The sequence below is a fragment of the Bufo bufo genome, chromosome 4 (assembly GCF_905171765.1).
Source record: "Bufo bufo chromosome 4, aBufBuf1.1, whole genome shotgun sequence".
NCBI lineage: Eukaryota > Metazoa > Chordata > Amphibia > Anura > Bufonidae > Bufo > Bufo bufo.
This window is the reverse complement of record NC_053392.1, coordinates 447,184,611-447,207,661: the sequence shown is the minus strand read 5'-3', so window position 1 is coordinate 447,207,661 and position 23,051 is coordinate 447,184,611. Positions and strand designations below refer to the sequence as shown.

At 44.7% G+C, this 23,051-nt stretch overlaps 1 protein-coding gene across 1 annotated transcript in view; it reads left to right on the top strand.

The window, feature by feature from the left end:
• Positions 1 to 23,051, top strand: part of LOC120998648 (protein unc-93 homolog A-like) — a 360,896-nt gene that overhangs the window by 55,157 nt on the left and 282,688 nt on the right. Inside the window, exon 2 of the mRNA XM_040429403.1 lies at positions 7,879 to 8,060. Coding sequence (XP_040285337.1) covers positions 7,879 to 8,060 — 182 coding nt within the window. The remainder of the gene's footprint in view (positions 1 to 7,878; positions 8,061 to 23,051) is intronic.

Sequence of the window (23,051 nt, the reverse complement as noted above, 5' to 3'; positions counted from 1 at the left end):
GACGTCACCACGCTCACCACGTTGTGAGCGCGGTGACAGCATCAAAGGTACTTTTCCTGCCAGGTCCTGAAAGAAGACGAGCCGGGCTGCGCGATCAAGTGGATGAGGTGAATAATTATATTTTTTATTATTTTTTAACCCCTCAAGCCACATGTTACTAAGCATTCTGTATTAAGAATGCTATTATTTTCCCTTATAACCATGTTATAAGGGAAAATAATAAAGTTCGGGTCCCTATCATCTCCTAGCAACCATCCGTGAAAATCGCATTGCATCTGCAATGCTTGCGGATGCAATGCGATTTTCAAGCAGCCCCATTCACTTCTGTGGGGCCTGCGCTACATGAAAAACGCAGAATATAGACCATGCTGCGATTTTTACGCAACGCACAAGTGATGCGTGAAAATCACTGATCATGTACACAGCCCCATTGAAGTGAATGTGTCCGGATTCAGTGCGGGTGCAATGCGTTCACATCACGCATTGCACCTCCTTTGAAAAGTCGCCCGTGTCAAAGGGGCCTAAGACTTTGACACGGCCCCCACAACAGTATGATAGAATGACACTACATGACAGATAGGGTGTGTGTGTATATATATAATATATATAATAGGAAAAGGATGGCGTGGCAGCCTGGTCTGGTCTAGATCGTGACTAGCCAAAGGAGCGGGGTTTACACGGGGGGGGGGGGGGGCTATACTAAAATTTGCTGTGGGGCCGTCACCTCTAGTTACGCCCCTGATACGTGTACATATGTAAGTCTAGTGAACACAGTGCATAATCATAAAATAGAGCCGTGATACAATTGTATATCATAATTCATTATGTGAATAAATACAAAATTCATATATATAAAGTGCACATGTGCAATAACCCAGATAACAACTGGTTAAAATAAAGAGCTACTACCACACTTCTATCATGGGGAGTGGCCAGGTCACATGACTATGGGCATGGATACAAGCACATAATCAAGCAACTTACATATTCCCGATGTAACTCCATTGCCAAAGTCAGCGTCTTATAATCCCGGATGCGCATGCGTCCGATGAGTACATCATCCGACAGACAAACACGTGTGCGGTCAAGTGTGCATGTGCCAAAGACCCGGACGCGTTTGCGTCATCCGAAAGCAATGTACGTGCATGGCTAGGTAATCACGTCCTGTCAGTGTCATAACAAAGCCTCGCAATAGATTAATACTCGCAAGCGCCCAGTACTCCTGCACAAACCGCCATCTTGGAAAAGGTAAAGCCAGGTCAGACGCATAAAGAGCCGCGTCATGACCTGTGCCGACCATTGACCAATGAGATGTGCATGCATACCACAAACGAATCGTTACTATTCAGATCTACTGTGTCCAAATCCAAGTGCCATCAGGCACCAACAGTTGACACATATACAGGGGACATCACATGGGCAAAGCCAACGCAACAGCTTTCCCATATGTTATCCACCCCATTGACTTTGTAGCAGTGAGGGATCTCCTCAACTCATTCATACTCAGAAGACTGAAAATATATAGCACTACAGGCGATGTATAGTTGACACTGAAAATAGACATATGATGGAGTTCGGGGATTGTAGTTGGGATGATTACGCTAGTCCATGTTTATCCGTCACGCAACCTTTGGTCATCCACCATGATATATCTGTGTGAGTAAAGAGAAAAGAGAAAAAAGCTTAAAGGGGTTCGCCGGGTTCAGAGCTGAACCCGGACATACCCTTCTTTTCACCCAGGCAGCCCCCCTGAAGCTAGCATCGGAGCATCTTATGCTCCGATGCGCTCCCTTGCCCTGCGCTAGATCGTGCAAGGCACGGGTTCTTTTGTTTTCAATAACACACTGCTGGGCGGAAACTTTCGCCCGGCAGTGTGTTCGGTGACGTCACCGGCTCTGATAGGCGGGCTTTAGCGCTGCCCTAGCCGTTTTACTGGCTAGAGCAGCGCTAAATCCCCCCCATCAGTGCCGGTGACGTCACCGGGGTTCCTGTCAGCACCATGGAGTGCCCCGGTACGTCACCGGATCTCCAAAAAATGCCTTTGCCCTGCGCGATTTAGCGCAGGGCAAAGGAGAGCATCGGAGCATGAACTGCTCCGATGCTCAAGTCAGGGGGGCTGCCGGGGTGAAAATGGAGGGATGTCCGGATTCAGCTCTGAACCCGGACAACCCCTTTAATTAATATCTGTACATTTCTGTAAAAAACAGAGTAAAAATTACATTACTACCAATCACAGGATAGAGCATAGAGTAGACCTAAAGAGGGTCAGGGAGAGGCCATGTGGTTTCATGGAATTTAGGGTAAAAATCCAATGAATTTCTTTCTTCTTAAGGAGTGCAATCCTGTTACCACCCTTCCTAGGCATGGGTACATAATCTACAATCCAACAAGATCTCTTTCCTTGTGTTTGAGATCCGTAAAGTACTTAGACTGGAAGATGCAATCTTTTTTGTCTGATGCTTAAGCGGTGGTTGTTCAATCTAGACTTAAAGTCTGTAGATGTTTTCCCAACATATAGAATATTGCAGGGACAGGAAAGTACATATACCACATGGTCAGAAATACATGTTAGGTGAAAACGGATGGGAAAAACAACCCCTGTGGATGGATGGACAAAAGAGGAGGCTTTACACATATATCTACAATTGACACATCCAAGACACGGAAAACATCCAAGTTTGGGACGCGTCAATGTAGATTGTCTGAGGACTTTTTTTGTCCCCACATCAGCCTGCACCAATTGGTCCCTTAAACTCTTGGACTTTCTATAAGAGAACAACGGTGGAGAATCAAATTCAGGAACTCCCCTGATGGAGCCAGCAAGGACGGGCCAGTGTCATCTAATAATATGACTGATGCTAACACTGGCCTCAGTGTACGTAGACACAAATGGAATCCTAGACACCATACTTTTAGTCGATGGGTTGGACAGGATTCTCTCAGGCGGAGTGCATGCATTCCGTCACACACACATGATGATATCATATCCCTGCACCTTAGATGGAGAAAGGGGAGGTGGGCTGCTTTTCGGCTTATGTTAGCCCAAGCCAGGACAAAGGCTCTTTTTTCCAAACGCCCCCCCAGCGGCACGACAGGAGGAGACCCCGCCTCCCCAGGGACAGGAAACAACGTGGAGATCTTTAAATACTCCCCTCCCCTTACCTGCTCCAGTTGTTTCCTGTCCCTCTGGGTCCCCATCAGGCAGTCAGGAGCAAAGACGGTTCCATAACCTGGATGTAAGAAGAGCAGTTCTTACCTACCTAAAGGCTATGAAAGATCTCAGGAAGACGGACAGACTGTTTATTCAGTTTGCAGGCCCAAATAAGGGAAACACTGCAAGCAAAGCATCTGTTAGTCTATGGATCAGATCGACAATCTTGACTTGTTATGACTTAAGGGAGGTTCCTCCCCCGGCAGGCTTGAAAGCCCATTCAACCCGATCTGTAGCAGCCTCTTGGGCTGAATCAGTGGAGGTTCCGTTAGAACAAATTTGCCAGGCAGCCACCTGGTCATCACCTTCTACTTTCTTTAGACATTATCAGTTAGAAGTGTTGAAGAACAGGGAGTTATCATTTGCTCGCAGAGTGTTATCTGCTGTTGTCCCCCCCTGATATGGGATTCCTATTTTATTCCTCCTGTCGTGCCGCTGGGGGGGCGTTTGGAAAGTTTTAAATTACTTACCGGTAATTGTTTTTTCCTCTAGCCCCCACAGCAGCACGGGGAATTTCCCTCCCAATAATTATTCTAACTTTTATTTAAAAAAAAAAAAGGAAAGAAGGAAAAGGTTTTTTGTCTTTCTTGGAGAGTATCCTTGTCTAATTTTCAATAACACATAAAGATTAATTTTGTTGAATCCAATCCAGAGTTTCTAGGTTATTTACTGGAGCAGGTAAGGGGAGGGGAGTATTTAAAGATCTCCACGTTGTTTCCTGTCCCTGGGGAGGCGGGGTATCCTCCTGTCGTGCCGCTGTGGGGGCTAGAGGAAAAACCAATTACCGGTAAGTAATTGAAATCTTCTTGGGACTGGACCACAGAGACACACATGGGAGAGAAAGAGATAAACTGAGCAGCTCCATGAAGGAAGATGGATTGAACAGCTCCATGAAGGAAGAGATGCCATGAAGAAAGGCAGAGCAGCCCCACGTGCCCATGGAGATGGCTGAGTAACCCTTTCCCTCCTGCATTGCAGTGCCATATACCCTGTGTCTGCAATTAACTCTTTCCCTCCAGCATTGCAGTAACCCCTTTACTGCTGCCACCAATATTAACCCATGAGGTACCCCTTAACCCCTGCCCTGATTTACCGCTATTCACCCCTGGCCTGCATTTTGTTCCCATAGTATATCCCTGGCCTGCATCATATATTAACCCTTGCAGTGCCACTATTGTGTTTACCTCGTAGGGACAGAGTGTGTAGCCAGGTTGGGTAGGCTGCTGGTATAAATACATGTGTAAGTGAGTGCGATATTCAGGTAGATTTGGGGTGGAATTGTGTAGTGTAGTTAGGTGTAATATTATCTTGCTGTGTTGTAGTGTTGTATTAGTGTACTGTGTGCGTCTATATGTATATATATTTAAAACCATTAATATATAGAGATATAGCGTAATAGACTGTATTTGTATTGTGTAATATTCCTTTATTCGTAATACACTGTTTATAGTCTTTTGTTGTAGCCGCCGTAGTAGCAGTATGTCACACGTAGTTTAGGTTAGTGTAGAGTGAGGCAACAGAGTTACTCTTATTTAAGGTATAAATAGGCAGTGTCATCAACAGATGACTCCTGCCTATTTAGGAATAGTAATTATTGAGATTACCCAAAATAGAAATAATTAATATTTCCCTTTACATTGGCAAACCAGCCAGGAGACAGAATAGATAGGTGTGGTCACAGTAGATGATTGTACGCCTATTTATGAAAATTCATTATTGAGATTAATACAAAATATCAATAATTAATATTTCCCTTTACACTGCAACCTCAACACTCTGTCACTGGGCCACTCCGTGGTCTCCTCATGCTGCTGCCACATCACCACTATGTCACTGGGCCACTCTGTGGTCTCCTTATGCTGCTGCCACCTCCCCACTTTATCACTGGGCCACTCTGTGGTCTCCTCATGCTGATGCCACTTCACCACTCTGTCAGTGGGCCACTCTGTGGACTTTTCATGCTATCCCCACCCTCCTCACTCCATGACTGGGCAACTATTTTGCCTTTTTGGCCTGGTTGATATCATCATTTATTTGACCCTTCTTCTGATCTGTCAGAAGGAAGGAAAAATGAGATGCGCATTGGATCCTGTCTATGTAGCAGCTGTAAGGCCTGTATGACATGGCCCCTATTTTGCATCAGAATTGGCTTATGATTTGGTAGCCAAAAGCAGGAGTGGGTACAAAACATAGAAGACATGCAAATATTCCATTCATGTGTCATCTCTGTTTTGGATCCACTCGTGTTTTTTTGGGATTTAGGCAGCAATACTGATGGATTACTGACCATATGCTGACCGAGTGAAGGTGGATGCTCAACAGATAGGATACATTTTTTGGGGATTATTGTTCTGGCGGATCAGAGGAATTGCAAAATAATCTGTGACGTGACAAACTTACTGCTGACACCCTCTCCACTCTGTCAGGGTGGCTCTACTTGTATAAGTGTTTAATAGAACAGGTTCTGTTCTGAATCAGCTGATTTTCAGAGTGACGCCTGTCATCTGCATGTCATACTGACTCACAGTATTGTTTCACTATCACAGCAGACTTCCTATGCGTGTTACTGCAAGGCACAGTGTTCTACACCACTATACAGGCTCTCTGACGCCAGGAAATAAGTTTTTTAACGTGATTCACCACAAATAAATTTGGATAGAATAGAATCTTTTCAGAAAATTTGCCGAACCGACCGAATTAAATTTTTGAGAAATTCGCTCATCTCTAATGGCTAGTATTAAATGGCTATTCTTTTGTAGCAAGTTATTCCCCATCCACAGGATAGGTAATATCTATTAGATTGGTAGGGGTCCTACCAATGGGACCCCCCAGCAATAATGATGCCAAGGACCCCATACCCCGTGGGGCCCCTTGAAATTAAAGGAGCTGCAGGTCAAACGTGTATTGCCACTCCTACACATGTTGGGATCTTTTGTATGTATTAGTCTATCTTTGTATTTCTATATTTGGATTGGATGTACGCATTTTTTTTTAAAGGGAACCTGTCACCTCTACTATGCTACCCTCACTGAGCGTTTCTAAATGTTCATTGTGTTACCCTAAACATATAAATTATACTTTTAATTTCATTTACAGATGAATTCAATAAGTATTATGCAATTTTGTACTTCCCGCCTTTTATGCAAATTAACATAAAAGAGTCATATCTTACTTGTGTGACCAGAGAAGAGTCATATTTTCAAGCTCTGACTCATCTCAGGTTCATTTGCATATGTATCAAATCGATTTTTTTACACAATAAAAGCACACAGAGCTATGGGGACTGGGTATTGCGGATGTGCTAGCGGCCATCTAGCAACCCACGTGCTCAGCTCTATACCTAAAATCCAGGTGACAAGTTCCCTTTAAACTTACTAGCAGTATTATGTATTTACAGCAATGATATATTATTCAGCCATTGCCTTTAACCACTTCCATGGATAGAGAGTGCATACCTCCTTTTATCATGTACAGTATTATATACTATATGTCTTTTTTTTTTAAAGTAAACTAAGATATATATTTTATTGATATATTTGGTTGTGCTGTGTAACTATTTCTGTTGGTGTGATTATATTGGGTTGTGCAGCCGTGATACTGTTGTGTTTCAAGCCCTCATAGCCCCCTCCTTTTTCAGTGAGGAACTTTGCTATGACAGCCCTGGGAGCTTTTACAAGGCTCCCTACTGTCATAGCAACTGCCTAGTGAATGACCCCTTAGATGCCATAGTTACAATTAACCATAACATATGAAGTGATAAATGTTCATGGTCAGAGTTATCTCCAATTACATACACTGGCAGATGTCTGCTGTATAATACAATAGTCACCGACCAGCTGTGGCGCCCGCTCAGTTTCTAAGCAGTTGCCATGTTCAACTTCCATCTAACATCTACAATGGTTGCTGCTAAGGAATTAAAAATAAAAGTTTAAAACAATAGTATAAGGCCTCATGCACACGAGCGTATGTATTTTGCGGTCCACAAAACATTGATCCGCATAAAATACGGATGACGTCCGTGTGCGTTCCGTATTATGTGGAACGGAAGAGGTGGCCCCTAATAGAACAGTCCTCTCCTTGTCCGTAATGAGGACAATAATATGACATGTTCTGTTTGTTTTGCGGAACGAACATACGGAAACGGAATGCACACAAAGTAATTTCCGTTTTTTTGCTGCCCCGTTGAAGTGAATGATCCTGTCTATGTAGCAGCTGTAAGGCCTGTATGACATGGTCCCTATTTTGCATCAGAATTGGCTTATGATTTGGTAGCCAAAAGCATATGTATTTTGCGGTCCACAAAACATTGATCCGCATAAAATACGGATGACGTCCGTGTGCATTCCGTATTATGTGGAACGGAAGAGGTGGCCCCTAATAGAACAGTCCTCTCCTTGTCCGTAATGAGGACAATGATAGGACATGTTCTGTTTGTTTTGCGGAACGAACATACGGAAACGGAATGCACACAAAGTAATTTCCGTTTTTTTGCTGCCCCGTTGAAGTGAATGATTCTGCAAACGGGCCACAAAAAAAAAAAAAAAGAATGGACACTGAAACAAAATATGCTTGTGTGCATGAGCCCTACAAGTGCAAATTTATAAATGGATAAATGATGGTTAAATGATAATTAATCTTGAATAGAATAAACATTTTTATCATTACAGAGCAGCCTGAACCCTGAGAAAGGCCTGGGTGTTGCATCATTAAGTGTTGTCTATGGATGTCTAATATTGTCTTCGATTTTTCTACCTCCCATCATGATAAAGAAAATTGGATGCAAATGGACTATTGTCATCTCAATGTGCTGTTATATAACTTATTCCATTGGGAACTTTAAACCAAACTGGTAATTATTTATTTATTTTTAATCTTTTAACATTTGTGTTGAGATTTATTTATCTGCTTTTATTTAATAGACTTTGGGCTCTTTCACACCTGCGTTGTTGTCTTCCGGCATAGAGTTCCGTCGTCGGGGCTCTATGCCGGAAGAATCCTGATCAGGATTATCCTAATGCATTCTGAATGGAGAGAAATCCGTTCAGGATGCATCAGGATGTCTTCAGTTCCGGAACGGAACGTTTTTTGGCCGGAGAAAATACCGCAGCATGCTGCGCTTTTTGCTCCGGCCAAAAATCCGGAACACTTGCCGCAAGGCCGGATCCGGAATTAATGCCCATTGAAAGGCATTGATCCGGATCCGGCCTTAAGCTAAACGTCGTTTCGGCGCATTGCCGCATCCGACATTTAGCTTTTTCAGAGTGGTTACCATGGCTGCCGGGACGCTAAAGTCCTGGCAGCCATGGTAAAGTGTAGTGGGGAGCGGGGAGCAGTGTACTTACCGTCCGTGCGGCTCCCCGGGCGCTCCAGAGTGACGTCAGGGCGCCCCAAGCGCATGGATCATGTGATCACATGGATCACGTCATCCATGCGCATGGGGCGCTCTGACGTCATTCTGGAGCGCCCGGGGAGCCGCACGGACTGTAAGTATACCGCTCCCCCGCTCCCCACTACTACTATGGCAACCAGGACTTTAATAGCGTCCTGGGTGCCATAGTAACACTGAAAGCATTTGGAAGACGGTTCCGTCTTCAAATGCTTTCAGTACACTTGCGTTTTTCCGGATCCGGAGTGTAATTCCGGCAAGTGGAGTACACGCCGGATCCGGACAACGCAAGTGTGAAAGAGGCCTTAGAGGAAAATTAAACCTGATGCAAAAGGCAAAGTGGATAAGTTGCCTATGACAATGCTTTCATTTCCCAAAGTGTTTCTAAAAACAAGGGATGGAATTAAAAAAAATAGGGCCCTGGGCCTTGTTTACACAGTACAGTTATAATGCATGTTTTAACCAAAACCACTCTATCTTTATTCTTTTCTGTGTTTAGGGCAGGTCCAGAAGAAGTGGCTAGTTATCTGGGTCCTGAAGTGGAGGCTTCGGCACCACAAATCTGCAGCAATGCCCTTCACGCCTGGACCCAGCCTTCTGATCCAATCTTAGTCAAAGTTTAAAAATGATTACACAGAAAACTGCATTTAAACAAAGCCTTAGGCTGGGTTCACACGGGCGTTGGGGGTGCATTGCAGGAAAAGATGCGGGTGGACTATGTGATGAGCGCAGTGATGTCACCACAGGTCCTTTTCCTCACAGATCATCAAAGAAGAAGACAGAAGAGAAGCCGGGCTGCGCGAACAAGTGGATGAGGTGAGTTAAATTTTATTTTATTTTTTTAACCCCTCCAAACCTATTTTACTAAGCATTCTGTATTAAGAATGCTATTATTTACCCTTATAACCATGTTACAACCATAGAGCTTGCTGAAATTTTCACGCAACACACAAGTGATGCGTGAAAATCACTGTTCATGTGAACAGCCCCATTGAAGTGAATGGGTCTGGATTCAGTGTGGGTGCAATGCGTTCACCTCACGCATTGGACCCGCTCGGAAAACTCGCCCGTGTGAAAGAGGCCTTAGGCTACTTTCACATCTGCATTTTTGCTGGATCCATCATGGATCAGCAAAAACGCTTCCACTAGGATAATACAACCAGCATCCATTCTAAATGGATCCAGTTGTTTTATCTCTAAAATAGCCATGACAGATCTGTGTCAATGGGTGCCGGATCCATTTTCTTCAAGAAAATGGATCCAGCAACATTGACTTACATTGGGTTTCATGCCGGATCCATCTCGCTCTGCATCCCATGATGCACTCAAAAATGCTGCTTGCTGCCTTTTGTGTCCAGCATGGGAATTCAACCAAATGGAACGGAATGCATTCTGGTGCATTCCGTTCAGTTCAGTTTTGTCTCCGTTGACAATGAATGGGGACAAAACTAAAGTGTTATCCTCCGGTATTGAGATCCTATGATGGAATCACAGATGGGAAAAGAAGCCTTAATTAGGCATTGGTTATGTTGTGGCAAAACCCAGTTCTTCTATGATTGTTGGGGTCCCAATTGAAGTGGATTTATGAGGGCTCATAGAGCTGACACAGACACACAGCTGAATCAGGTTCTCTCTATTCTTTATTCCACACAAGCATACATCTTTATAGCACTACAGATAATCATAGAAAAATCCGACACACCACCAAGGGGGTGGAAATCGAGACTAAAGATTTGATTCGTTATTCATAGAAGGCAATACTTCCACACTATACTAACAAAATTCTAATAATTAAAAAGTTTTGGCAGCATCTTATCTCAAAGTTAGCATTCTCTAGCAGTGCATCCTTAAATCTACAGGGAACGCTGATAAGGGAGCAAGGGAGTGGCTACCTTGGCCTTGCAGCTAGGAACATTTGATCTATATGCACAGAGACTCCCTACATCTTGCCAGCTGGCTCATTAATTTTCCACATATGCACAAGATGGAAGAAATACTAATACAAAATTGATTCTCATCCCTCTCAATTCCCCCATTTTGAGATATCTTGGAACTGACATCTTAACCGAGAGGTACTTCAGGTGGGACAGGTCCAACTGCCAGCCGGAGGCCAGATTCCCTCCCAGGTATCAATGCAGTTCCCAAGACCTCTCAGTAATCCTGGTAGTTTCTCCTTTTGGTACAGAACCTATTGGCGCACATAAGCACAACCTTAATCACAGCATATACTACTATGATAATCAACACTACTTGCTATATTGTTTGTCTTGCCATAAGGGAGCCTCCACCCACCTTGCTATGGAGAGAGGGACTGCAGTGGAATTATAATTTTGATCATCAGGCCATGGTCTTCTTTGTGAGACAAACTGCCAACAAGACATATGAATACGTTCTTTAAAAGTCAAAGGGATTGCCAGATAAGGCATAGTTCTTGAACTCACGGGACTGTGAGTACAGATTCAACAGTCTTTAATTTTACTGTCAGTGTCATTGAGTCCTCTAAACAGCACTTGGTGGTGTCAGATAAGTGCATTGTCCCAATTATCTTTGAGTTGTTGGGACAGGGCCATTGTTCCCAGGCTTAGGGTGGCCATCAGCAGGAGGATCCTCCACATTGGGCGTCAGAACTTTCTTGCAATGAGAAGCATATATCCAGTTAGGCTTTCCTTCAACATTTACTGCTGTTTGAGTAGTCAACAGGACTTGGAAAGGACCATCAAATCTGGGATCCAGGCCTTTTCTCTCATGTCTTTTTATCACCACCCAGTCTCCTGGTTGCAGACTGTGTGTTCATTCTACTGAATCTTGATCTGGAAGGGAAGCAAACACTTGTTTATGGGTGTGCTCAAGCCTCTTTGTGAGGGCCCGCACGTAGCTTGTTAGGCTATCATTGTTCATTTGCAACTGTTGTGGAAAATACAATCCTAATTTTGGGGCGCTTCCAAACAGAATCTCAAATGGGGATAATCCTGTCTGATTCAATAACTTCAAGGACACCATACCTACACACCAGTTCACTGACCAGCTTCTTTGCTGTGTTCATTGCATTTGCCTTTGCTTCTGGGAAGGCTTCCAGCCACCCTGAAAAGAGATTAACGCACAAATTCATATACTACTACCTTAAGCAGTTGTATATAGTCTATCTGCAGTCTCTGGAACGGGTAAAGTGGTCTGGGGGTATGCTTGCTTGGAGTCTTCACTACTTGACCGGGATTGGTCAATGCACAGACCATACATTCTTGTACAAACCGAGCGGCTACTGTAGAAAATCCTGGAGCAATCCGCCCTGCATTAACCACACTTGCCATGGTACCTTTTGATAGGCGAGTGGTAGTGATGGACGAACATCGGCCGGGCCGTTTTGCAAACCGCAAGTTCGCGGCTGGCCCCATTCACTTTAAAGGCAGGCAAACCTGGAATACCTTCAGGTCATATTTGCAGCCACCAAATACTTACTAGAAGTGCACAAATAGTCCCACAACATGGACAGTGACATACCAGATGTATTATTAGAATTCTGCGATCTCCATTCATTATTTTATTCAATGCAAAATACCGACAATGTAATTTTCGCCTATGCTCATGCGCAAAATTGGCGTGGCCTACTACAGCAACTGGTTTCCACCAGACCGAAGTTGTATGCGATCCGAAAAGATGGTTGGCAACAATTTTTGTGACGTTGAGGAAGAATTTCTGATCACTGTAAGTAATTTGACATTAATAGCAGTGTATTTGATTACATTTCACATGCATGTTATAACAATCGCTGTATATGCAGATCAAGTGTTTAAAAAAAGCGCCATTGCGGGGGGCGGAGCTAGCTGCAGAGCTGACCGGACGCAGCTTGTGTGAGCTCTGTGGAGAGTGAGAATAAAGACAGCCATAACTCGACTAAAACAGATTTATTAAGTCTGAAAAACACATATCTCGACGCAGGACACTGCCTGGATCACCAGGACATCTTTATTTTTGGAAAACGAGAAGGAGAGAAGTTACAGCCTACAGCACCGGACTGTATTAGAGCGCCCATCCGGGCAGTAAGAGCCGTGCCCCGCGGCTTATGTGTCACCAGCCGCCGATCCTAACAGAGATCCACACCATGCACCTGGTCCATACAAGGGTGTGAAGATTACAAGCCTGAAAACCAGCGAATTAACAGCATCGCTGACTGCTGATTCAGCTGCACTAAGTTCGGCGAAAGTAGATCCGGCCGTGAATCGCAGCGGGTCTGGAAGACAACGCACATCAAGTTGCCTCTTCTGTCACCTTGCCCAAGGTACCACTGGAGCGGTAAGTGCCCTGGGCCGTCTCCCAGATAAGCAGCAGTTAGATAAAAGGCTGTCTGTGAGGCCTCTGTGGGACTATTACATCAATCGTCATTAATACTGGGCAGACAAGAGCCGGCAGCCGCTCTAATAAAGAGATTCATCCGCCGGCCTGGAAATAGGCGCGAAATTCAAATGAGAACTAATGTATTAGAACAGCTGCACTTAATAACAAACCATTCCACCGGCACAGGAATAGACGCACTGTTCAAACTAGACTGTATTAAAGGTTTAATTTAGAAAAAAAATCAAGTGACGGGGCGGAGCCTGCACTTAAAGTGAATGGACGTGTGAAGGACGGCTCTCATGCTTGCATAACCCTCACAGCACCGTATCTTTAGCCCACTGGATCCCAAAATGGTTAAAATCGGGGGCCAAAAGCCCACAGACCAACCGAGTACCAATCGCTCCCAGAACCAGGCCGGAGAGATGGAGAGATATGTTAAGAAGACAGCCGCTGCGACAGTGAGCCGCGAATCTAAGATGGCGCCCGGCACACCACGCTCAGCACACAAGCTACCAGCAGCGTCCGGCGAGGACAAGGTAGGAGAGGACCCCAGCGATGCAGACTGCTTGCCCATATCTAGAACCTTCCTAAAGGAGGCCTTAGCAGAAGCACTGGGTCCCCTCAGTATGGATATCTCCTTAATAAAAGAAGATGTCAGACACATAGGCAGAAGAGTGGAGGCTTTGGAGGAATCGCAGGCCGCAATCCTACAACACCAGTCGGAAGTCTCATCATGCTTGTCCCTAGCTCAATGCCATATTAATTCCCTATATACAGCCATGGAGGATCAAGAGAACAACTTACGCTTTAGAGGCATTCCGGAATCTATCTCGACCATAGACATTCCTGAAACAATAATTCAGATATGCCTGAAAATTCTGGGGCCAGAATCGGCACATGAAGTCCTGCTTGAAAGAGCCCATAGAGCTCTCAGGCCAAAACCGCAAGCGAATGAGCCCCCCAGGGACGTCATATGTAAATTTTTACACTTCCCTGTAAAGGAGGCCATACTGGCTAATGCTAGGAACTCTAGCTCCGTTGAGTGGGAAGAAAATACTATTACCATATTACAAGACCTGGCACAGTCAACTCTTAAAAAACGCAAAGCCCTGAGACCCCTTACAGAATGGCTGCGACAGCACAGAATTATATACAGATGGACTTTCCCGTTTGGAATATCGTTCCTGCATGATGGTCGACGCATACACATCTCTTCCTTTGCTGACCTGGATAAAGCCTACGACCTTCTTCAAATTGCTCCATTGCCTATTGAGAACTGGGACGTTGCCCAAAATCTGAGCTCCCTACCTAAACTCCCCCAGGTGACCCCCTGGGAACCTTTGGGTACTCCAAAACCCCAAAGAAGTAAAAGGGGAAACTCCTTCTCCACTCCCAAACGCCTGACCATGGTGGAGAAGTAAAATGTTTTGTTCTCCTTAAATCTAGGTGGACTCTATACAGCAATATGGGATATGTACAGATTTCAAGCTAATGTTAGATTGTTTTTCCATGTGATGACTCCTTGTATACTGGGCGGAGGGCCGAACATCCATTGCTCTCTGCCCAGCATATGACGATGAAACAGTAGGGATCTTTTTCATGAATTTCCCATCTGTTATAAGATTAGTTCAGTCACATGGCTAAATACCAAGATCAGCCTACTTTCAGTATATATGTGCAATCCCTTATAATGGTTGCAGTGCAAGGCACTCAAAACTGCCCGCCACTATCTTATAATAATTCACTTTATCTTCTCCTCTAAGTAAAGTGTTTTGTTCTTCTTAAATTTAGGTGGACCCTGTTCAGTAGTATGGGAGACGTACAGATTTTTAGCTAAAGCTACATTGTTTTCCATTTGATGACTCCTTGTGTGCTGGTCGGAGAGCTGAGCGTACATTGCTCTCTGCCCAGTATATGACGATGAATCAGTAGGAATCTTTCTCATGAATTTCCCATCTGTCATAAGGTTAGCTCAGTCATATAGCTAAATATTAAGATCAGGTTACTTCCAATATATATTTGTACGCTCCCTTGCTATGGTAGCAGTGCAAGACACTCAAAGCTATCCGCCAGTATCTTATAATACTCCACTTTGTCCTCAACTCTAACTCCTGAGTCTGTTTTTCTTCCACATGCTCCATGTTTCTCACACGATTCTTTCTCAATAAAAAAATCATAAGGGTTGGATGTTAAACCTGGTAGATCCCATGATTGTAACACTGATATTACGTTAATATCACCAGTATCAAAATGTTCCAGTCTAATTGGTACTACAGAGGGTAGTGCTTATGGGTACTTTACCCTTCCCCCCCCCCCCCCCCCCTCATGATGCCTAGGAAAAAAGGCACAATTGATATGTTCTATCTGGTTTGGATGATGTTTATTCATCCCTTACCTCCACTTATTGTTTTATTTTGTGTTTCTAATTGTTATTGTTTTGACAGGTACTATGAAAGTTGCCAAATACTCATTCAAATGAACATAAGGATGTCTTCATGGATTCAGGGCCCAAAATCTGAGATTCCTCCTTCTGTCTGGATGCTGGTGGGCTTCTCTCGTGGCCGCACTCCCTCCTCCGCTTTGCTCCTGGTTGGTCAGATTTTCTTTGCTATTACATCCAGAACCCCTCCCCCTCTCCTTGTTGAGACATGGTGGATTTTAAACTAGTCTCTTTCAATGTCAAGGGGATGAGGTCCCCCTCCAAGAGATCCCAGATTTTCTCTCTCTTACACAAGGAGAGGTGTTCTGTGATCTTTTTGCAGGAGACACATTTCAAACATGGGAGCTACCCTAACCTCCCTAACCTTTCCCACTCCAAATATCCGAGCTGGTATCACTGTGGTGCTGGGGGTGCGGCCTCGAGGGGAGTCAGCATTGGCTTTGGTAGGGGGTTCCCCTTTCAGTATAAATCGCATGTTCAAGACCCGGAAGGCCGATACCTAATCCTCATAGGCCAAATAGGGCAATCCATCTTTACCTTTGCTAACTTATACGCCCCAAATGTAGACCAAAACAACTGGCTCACCCCAGTAATTTGTCTTATAGAAAAACACAGAGAAGGGTTTATGATCATGGCAGGTGACTTTAATGTGGCTTTAAATCCTTCATTAGACACCTCCTCTAAAAAGTCCCCAATATCAGCAAAAACTCTTAGTCTGATACACATGAAACGTCATAACCTGGGAGTCTTAGATGTCTGGAGATGCCATAATCCTGATGCGATTGATTATTCCTTTTATTCCCCTGCTAACAAATCTTATAGTAGAATTGACTACATTTTAATCCCAAAAGAAAAATTACAATTCTGTTCATTCCCAAAAATTGGAAACATTACTCTATCCGATCATGCCCCAATCTTTTGTGAAATCCGCTCAGACCAGAAAACCAATAGACAAACTAACTGGAGGTTCAATGAGTCCCTTTTAAACAATGCAAAACATACTGCTCTTATCTCCTCTTACCTTGAGGAATACTTTCTTATAAACGCTACGCCTGAGATTTCTCCTCAAACCCTCTGGGACGCTCATAAGGCGTATGTTAGAGGCAGACTGATTGGTCTTTGCTCCTTCCTGAAAAGGGAATCAGAGAAAAAACTTAATGACTTGCTATCAAAAATCCACTTAACAGAAAAGGCCCACAAACAATCCATGTCAGATTTACAGCTAGCAGAACTTTCTTCCCTTAGAGCTCAACTAAAAAACCTTTTAAACGAGCGCTCAGCCAAACTTTTTCTGTCAATACAACAGAAAATTTTTGCCCACGGCAATAAAGCCTCCAGATTCGTCATGAACCGCATTAAACATAGGAGAAGTTCCGCTATGTTCAATCCCTCAGGTCTCAACAGGGTAACCTTTTGTTCAAAGCGGAGGACATAGCAGATCAATTCAGGATATTCTATAACTCCCTATACAACCTAAAAATCCCAGATCCACCCGATCCCTCCACTTCTAGAGAAACCAACATTAACTCTTTTCTTGACACACTTGACCTCCCAACCTTAACCTTAAAACAGCGGGACTCCCTGGCCAGGCCTTTCACTACCCCGGAACTAGAAGCCGCCATTAAATCTACCCCCAGAGGTAAATGCCACGGCCCGGATGGTCTCCCTATATCATACTTTTTTGCTTTCAAAAACATACTCCTACCACATCTGCTCCCTGTCTGCAATTTCGCCATGTCCAATTTACCACTTTCACATGATATGACTAGAGCCACTATAACAATAATACCCAAGGAAGGCAAAGACCATACATTATGTTCCAATTATCGTCCAATCTCTCTCCTCAATGTAGACCTTAAACTTATAGCTAAGATGCTAGCCACTAGGCTACAAAGCTTTTTACCCAAACTGATCCATCCAGACCAAGTGGGTTTCGTAAAGGGGAGAGAGGGGAAGGATAATACCACAAAAATATTAGACTCCTTGTTTTATGCTTCCCATAAACATGTTCCCTTGGTCCTGATTGGCACGGACACCGAGAAAGCATTTGATAGAGTAGACTGGCTATATATTAGACTAACTTTGTCGAAATTTCAGCTCCCAGAGTCATATATCAATGCAGTATTTGCAATGTATACGTGCTCCTCGGCGTCCGTGTCGGTCAATGGAATACTATCATCCAGTTTTTCCATAAGAAACGGGACGAGGCAAGGGTGCCCCCTTTCACCCCTTTTATTCGTACTTGTGATGGAATCCCTTCTACAAGCCCTTAGACAAAACAGTGATATTAGTGGTCTGAAAATAGGTTCTCGAGAATATAAATTAGCAGCATTCGCTGATGACTTACTGATCACCACTACTAATCCGCACAAATCCATGCCCAAGATCCTGTCGACACTTAACCTTTTTGGCTCCTTATCAAACTTTAAAATTAACCCTTCAAAGTCCCAGGTCCTTCATATAGGCCTCTCGCCCGCTAGTGTCTCTTCTCTCAAAGTAAACTCCCCATTCAATTGGCAAACCCAACAATTAACCTACTTGGGGGTCAAACTCTCTCCACATTTACCTGATTTATTTCGATTAAACTACATGCCCCTTTTAATGGCTATGCAGACACAAATGAATTCCCTAGACTCTCAATACCTCTCCTGGTTTGGTAGAAAAAACATCTTCATGTCTCTGATCATGCCCAAACTCACGTACCTGATGCAAGTCCTACCCATAGAAATACCCAAATCATATTTTACATCTCTTAATAAATACATACGCAAATTTATATGGCAAGGTAAAAGTCCTCGCATCTCCTTTGACACTTTGACCAAACCCAGAGCTTCGGGTGGTATTGGTCTCCCCGACCCGGAGACTTATATGAACGCTATCCAACTATTCAGAATTATAGACTTAATTAGGGAACCTGGTCACAAATCCTGGCCAGAGTTGGAAAATGCCCTTCTTCCATCCTCTATTAGGGCACTTATATTGGCCAATAAGCCACTACCTCAACCTAGCCTGATTTCCAACCCTATCACACGTAACACCCTAAAGGTCTGGAGGAAGTTCACTTCCAATCCTGAGAGTCCCTTGCTCCCTTCTCCTCTTCTACTTATTAGAGACATCATTGATCTGGCACCCAAAGAATTAAAGGATAGCTGCCCTGCAGCCATAAGAAATTCAGCAATTGCCGCTTCACAACTAATAGATAAAGATGGTTGTGTTGTTTCGGATTCTGAAATAAGCACAAAACTGGACACGCAGATTCGCAATCCAATATTACAGCTTTTCCTCAAAACAGAGGCCCTCCTCTGTGCGAAACAAGCCTCCCAGGTGAGAGAATTCAACTGGTTTGAGACAATGCTGGGCAGTAAGAGGTATCCTCCTAAAACCATATCTAAAATATACAAACATTTGAAATCACCTCCCTCTCCTCCAAAACCCGCGATTGTAGGCATTTGGGAAAGAGATTTACAGCGCAACCTATCACCTCAAGAGATTACTAAACTTTTATCCTCCCCCCACAAACTGTCCAGGTGTATATGCATACAGGAGAATAGCTACAAAATTCTCATGAGGTGGTACAAGACCCCAGATAAAACTTGTAAGTACAGTTCAACAGCGTCAGATGTTTGTTGGAGATGTCATACATCGAAAGGCACATTTATGCACATCTGGTGGTCCTGTGACCTAATTGAGCCCTGGTGGCACAATATTCTCCAACTTTGTAATAAGATTTGTCAGACGTCTCTCCCTTGTATGCCTGAAATAGCTCTCGTCTCCTTGGGGATGGAGAAAGTGGGACCACATAAAACTTCTCTATTCTTACTCCTACTAGCAGCAGCCAGATTACTCTTGCCCATGCATTGGCTCTCTTCAGACATCCCCAGTATTGATCATTGGATCAATAAAGTAGACCAGATATACAGGTTGGAGGAAATCTCTCATTGGGAATCACACTCTAGGCCCACGTTTTTAAAAATTTGGTCCCTATGGAAAGAATATAGAGGATTTACATAGCTAACTATATACATATGCTCATATTTGTTAATGGTCGCTTGCCCGTACTCCCTTGAGCAGAAGGTGGTAGCCTCGCATACCCCCCCTCTACACCTATTCTTACCCCTATTTCCAATCTACCTCATCACGGGAAATGGGCCCTTGGATCCGTGTCATTCTGTTTGAACAGAAATCTACTCAAGCCTATCAGTAACTATTGCCTGTCAATGTTGGGCCATATCGCCCGCCCGTTACAAAAAACTTGTGATGATTTTTTCGAATATATATATTGCCTTCTTTTATGTCACTTGTAACATTGTTGTATTTTGTCTTCAAGCCTGTACCATGCTATGACAAATATAAAATCAATAAAAATTGTCAATAAAAAAAAAAAAAAAAAGCGCCATTGCGAAAATCCCTAATGATGCGATTAATTTTTTTGCGGTACACACAACTTCACATTTTATAAGGTCTCATGAGATATATTAGTGATTGGGGCACTAAGTATTGTTGTGAGAACTTGCCACTCCAGTACAGGCCCCAAAAATTAGCCAATATGCATTCACCTGACAGCACACAACTTTGTAGGATTCTGTGGCTGGAGGGACATTAGGCAGTCACAGGATAAAAATTTAACTGTCGACCAGTACAGGCCCCAAAAATTAGCCAATAGGCATTCACCTGACAGCAAAGAACTTTGGATTCTGTGTCTGGAGGTACATTAGGTGGTCACAGGATAAAAATTTTACTGTCGGCCAGTACAGGCCCCAAAAACTTGCCAATAGGCATTCACCTGACAGCAAAGAACTTTGGATTCTGTGGCTGGAGGTACATTAGGCGGTCACAGGTTAAATATGTAACTGTAGGCCAGTATAGGCCCCAAAAATTAGCCAATTGGGATTCACCTGACAGCAAAGAATTTGGGATTCTGTGGCTGAAGGTACATTAGATGGTCACAGGGTAAATATGCAACTGTAGGCCAGTACAGGCCCCAAATTTAGGCAATAGGCATTCACCTGACAGCAAAGAATTTCGGATTCTGTGGCTGGAGGTACATTAGGCAGTCACAGGATAAATATGTAACTGTCGGCAAGTACAGGCTCCAAAAATTAGGCATTCAACAGACTTAAAAGACCTTTTATGCCGCTGTATTTACCTAAGACAGGGATCATGATTTGTTCTGGGTGGTGGCAGATATTTGTGGGCTGTCATGAGGAAATTCAATCAAACATGGTCGACTCGTCACATGTGTTGAATTCCTCCGAGATCCATGCCTCATTCATTTTTAGAAATGTGAGGTAGTCCACACTGTCGTGAGCTAGGCGAGTGCGCTTATCGGTCACTATCCCCCCTGCTGCGCTGAACGTCCTTTCGGACAGGACACTGGATTAGGGGCAAGCCAACAGTTCCATGGCAAATTGTGCCAGCTCTGGCCACAGGTCAAGCCTGCACACACAGTAGGCTGCAAGAATGATCTCATATCCGAAGTGACCAACACATCTTCAAACCACCCTCTTCTTCCATGCGCTGTTGGATTGGTACCCGCACCTGTTTCTCTGTGAGTGGAAATTCCTCTGCCAGCACCCGCAAAAGCAGAATGCAGCATTTCTCAAAGCAAAGCCTGGAAGTGCTGCATTCTGACAACCCTATGTGATGGTGGTAACATTTCCGCCATTTTGTGTTTGTACCGGGGGTCTAAGTACGTCACCACCCAGTACTGGTCCTTGCCCTTTATGCTTTTTATACGGGGGTCCCTCTTCAGATACTTGAGCATGAAGACCCCCATTTGCACTAAACTGGAAGCGGTGGTGTGGCCTGGCTCCTGCTCATCATCCAGGATAATGTCGTCCTCATTCTCCTCCCCCCATCCACGAACAACACCAGGGATCCCAGAAACGTTTAAAGCATGCTCTTCTTGCTCCTCCTCCACCCCAGCACCATCCTCCTCTGACTCCTCTTCAGACTCCTGTTGTTGACTTGTCTCAATGAAACAATGCAATGCACGCTCCAGAAAGAAGGCCTAAGGTACAATGTCACTGATGGCGCCCTGGCTGTAACTGACCAGTTTGGTGATCTCATCAAATGGCCGCAGAAGTATGCATGCGTCGCGCATGAGCAGCCACTGGCGCGGTGAAAAAAAACAAGCTCCCGAGAACCTGTACTGCCGCAGAGTTCGTGCAGGTAGTCATTAACTGCACATTTCTGCTGGAGCAGCCTATCAAGCATATACAAGGTGGAGTTCTATCCCGTCGGGCTGTCATAAATCAGACGTCTGATGGGCAGGTGGTGTCGCCGCTGAATGTCAGCAAGGCGAGCCATGGCCGTGTAAGATCTTCTAAAATGGGCAGAGATTTTCCTGGTCTGATGCAAGACGTTCTGGACCCCGGGGTATTTGGCAACGAATCGCTGCACGACTAAGTTCAGGACGTGTGCCATGCACGGCATGTGTGTCATTTTGCCCTGTTTCAGCACGCTCAGCAGATTGGCACCGTTGTCGCACACAACTTTACCAACTGTCAAATTGACGGGGTTAGCCACTGATCTGCCTGTGACCACAAAGCTGAAAGGAGTGCAGAACTGGTGTGGCTCTTGGCTTCCAGGCACAACAGACGCAGCACAGCATGGCAACGTCTCACCTGGCACGTCAAATAGGTTTTGGGGATCTTGGGGGGTGCAGCGGTAGAGACAGTAGCAGTGGAAAAGGAGGAGTCAGCCAAGGAGGAGAGGGAGGATGGAGTAGGAGGAGGAGAAGAAGAGGCAGGCCTGCATGCAATCTGTTGCGGTAACACCCAATCTACATGGGTGCCACGGGTTGCATGCTTGATGGCCGTCAGAAGGTTCACCCAGTGGGCAGTAAAAGTTATGTACCTTCCCTGCCCGTGTTTGCTAGACCACATGTCTGTGTTCAGATGTATCTTAGTACCAACACTGTGTGCCAGAGATACATTCACTTGCCGCTGAACGTGGCCTCCTGTGCACTGTAAATTCTGCCTGCTTCTCCTCCTTCTCCTCCCTATCTGCTGCTCGGTCTCTCCCTCTGAACTCCCCTCCTCTTCCTCTCTTGTGGGCACCCACGTGACGTACATCGACACGTCATCATTGGATTCGTCACTTTCACCACCACTGACATTAGAGATCTCAGAGTAGGCAGCAACAGCGGGGGCCACCCTCCTTGGGCTGATATGGGTACTGTCGTCAGACTGCTGGGTGGCGACCGTTGATACCTCCTCTTCCTGATCCGATGCCAATAATGGCTGCGCATCGGTAAGGTCTTGTAATGGATGGGAAAATGATTCCTCTGACTCGAGCGGATATGGTGGTGGTGGTGTCTTTGGGGGTGCACACAGCAGAGAGTGAAGAGGGTGCAGATAGAGAGGATGAGGAGGGTGCAGAAGCGAAAGGCTGAGTGAGCCACTCAACCAAGTCTGGTGCGCCCTTTGACGTAATCGCACACACCTTCTGCAACTTCCCACTTAGGCTCTGGCCTGGTGCACCTGCCTGACCCCTACCACCCCTGTGGAATGGTCTGCCTCTTCCTCTGCCTGTCAGTTTCAAAATGACCCTGTGACAAAAGTCCCTATAGAAGAACAGTATTCCTGGAAGAAGGTATATCACACCCCTGCCTCAATCAGTTTTTTTGGGGGGCAACTGGTAAATCACACCAGTAGAAATTATTTCTTTAAATAGTGTTA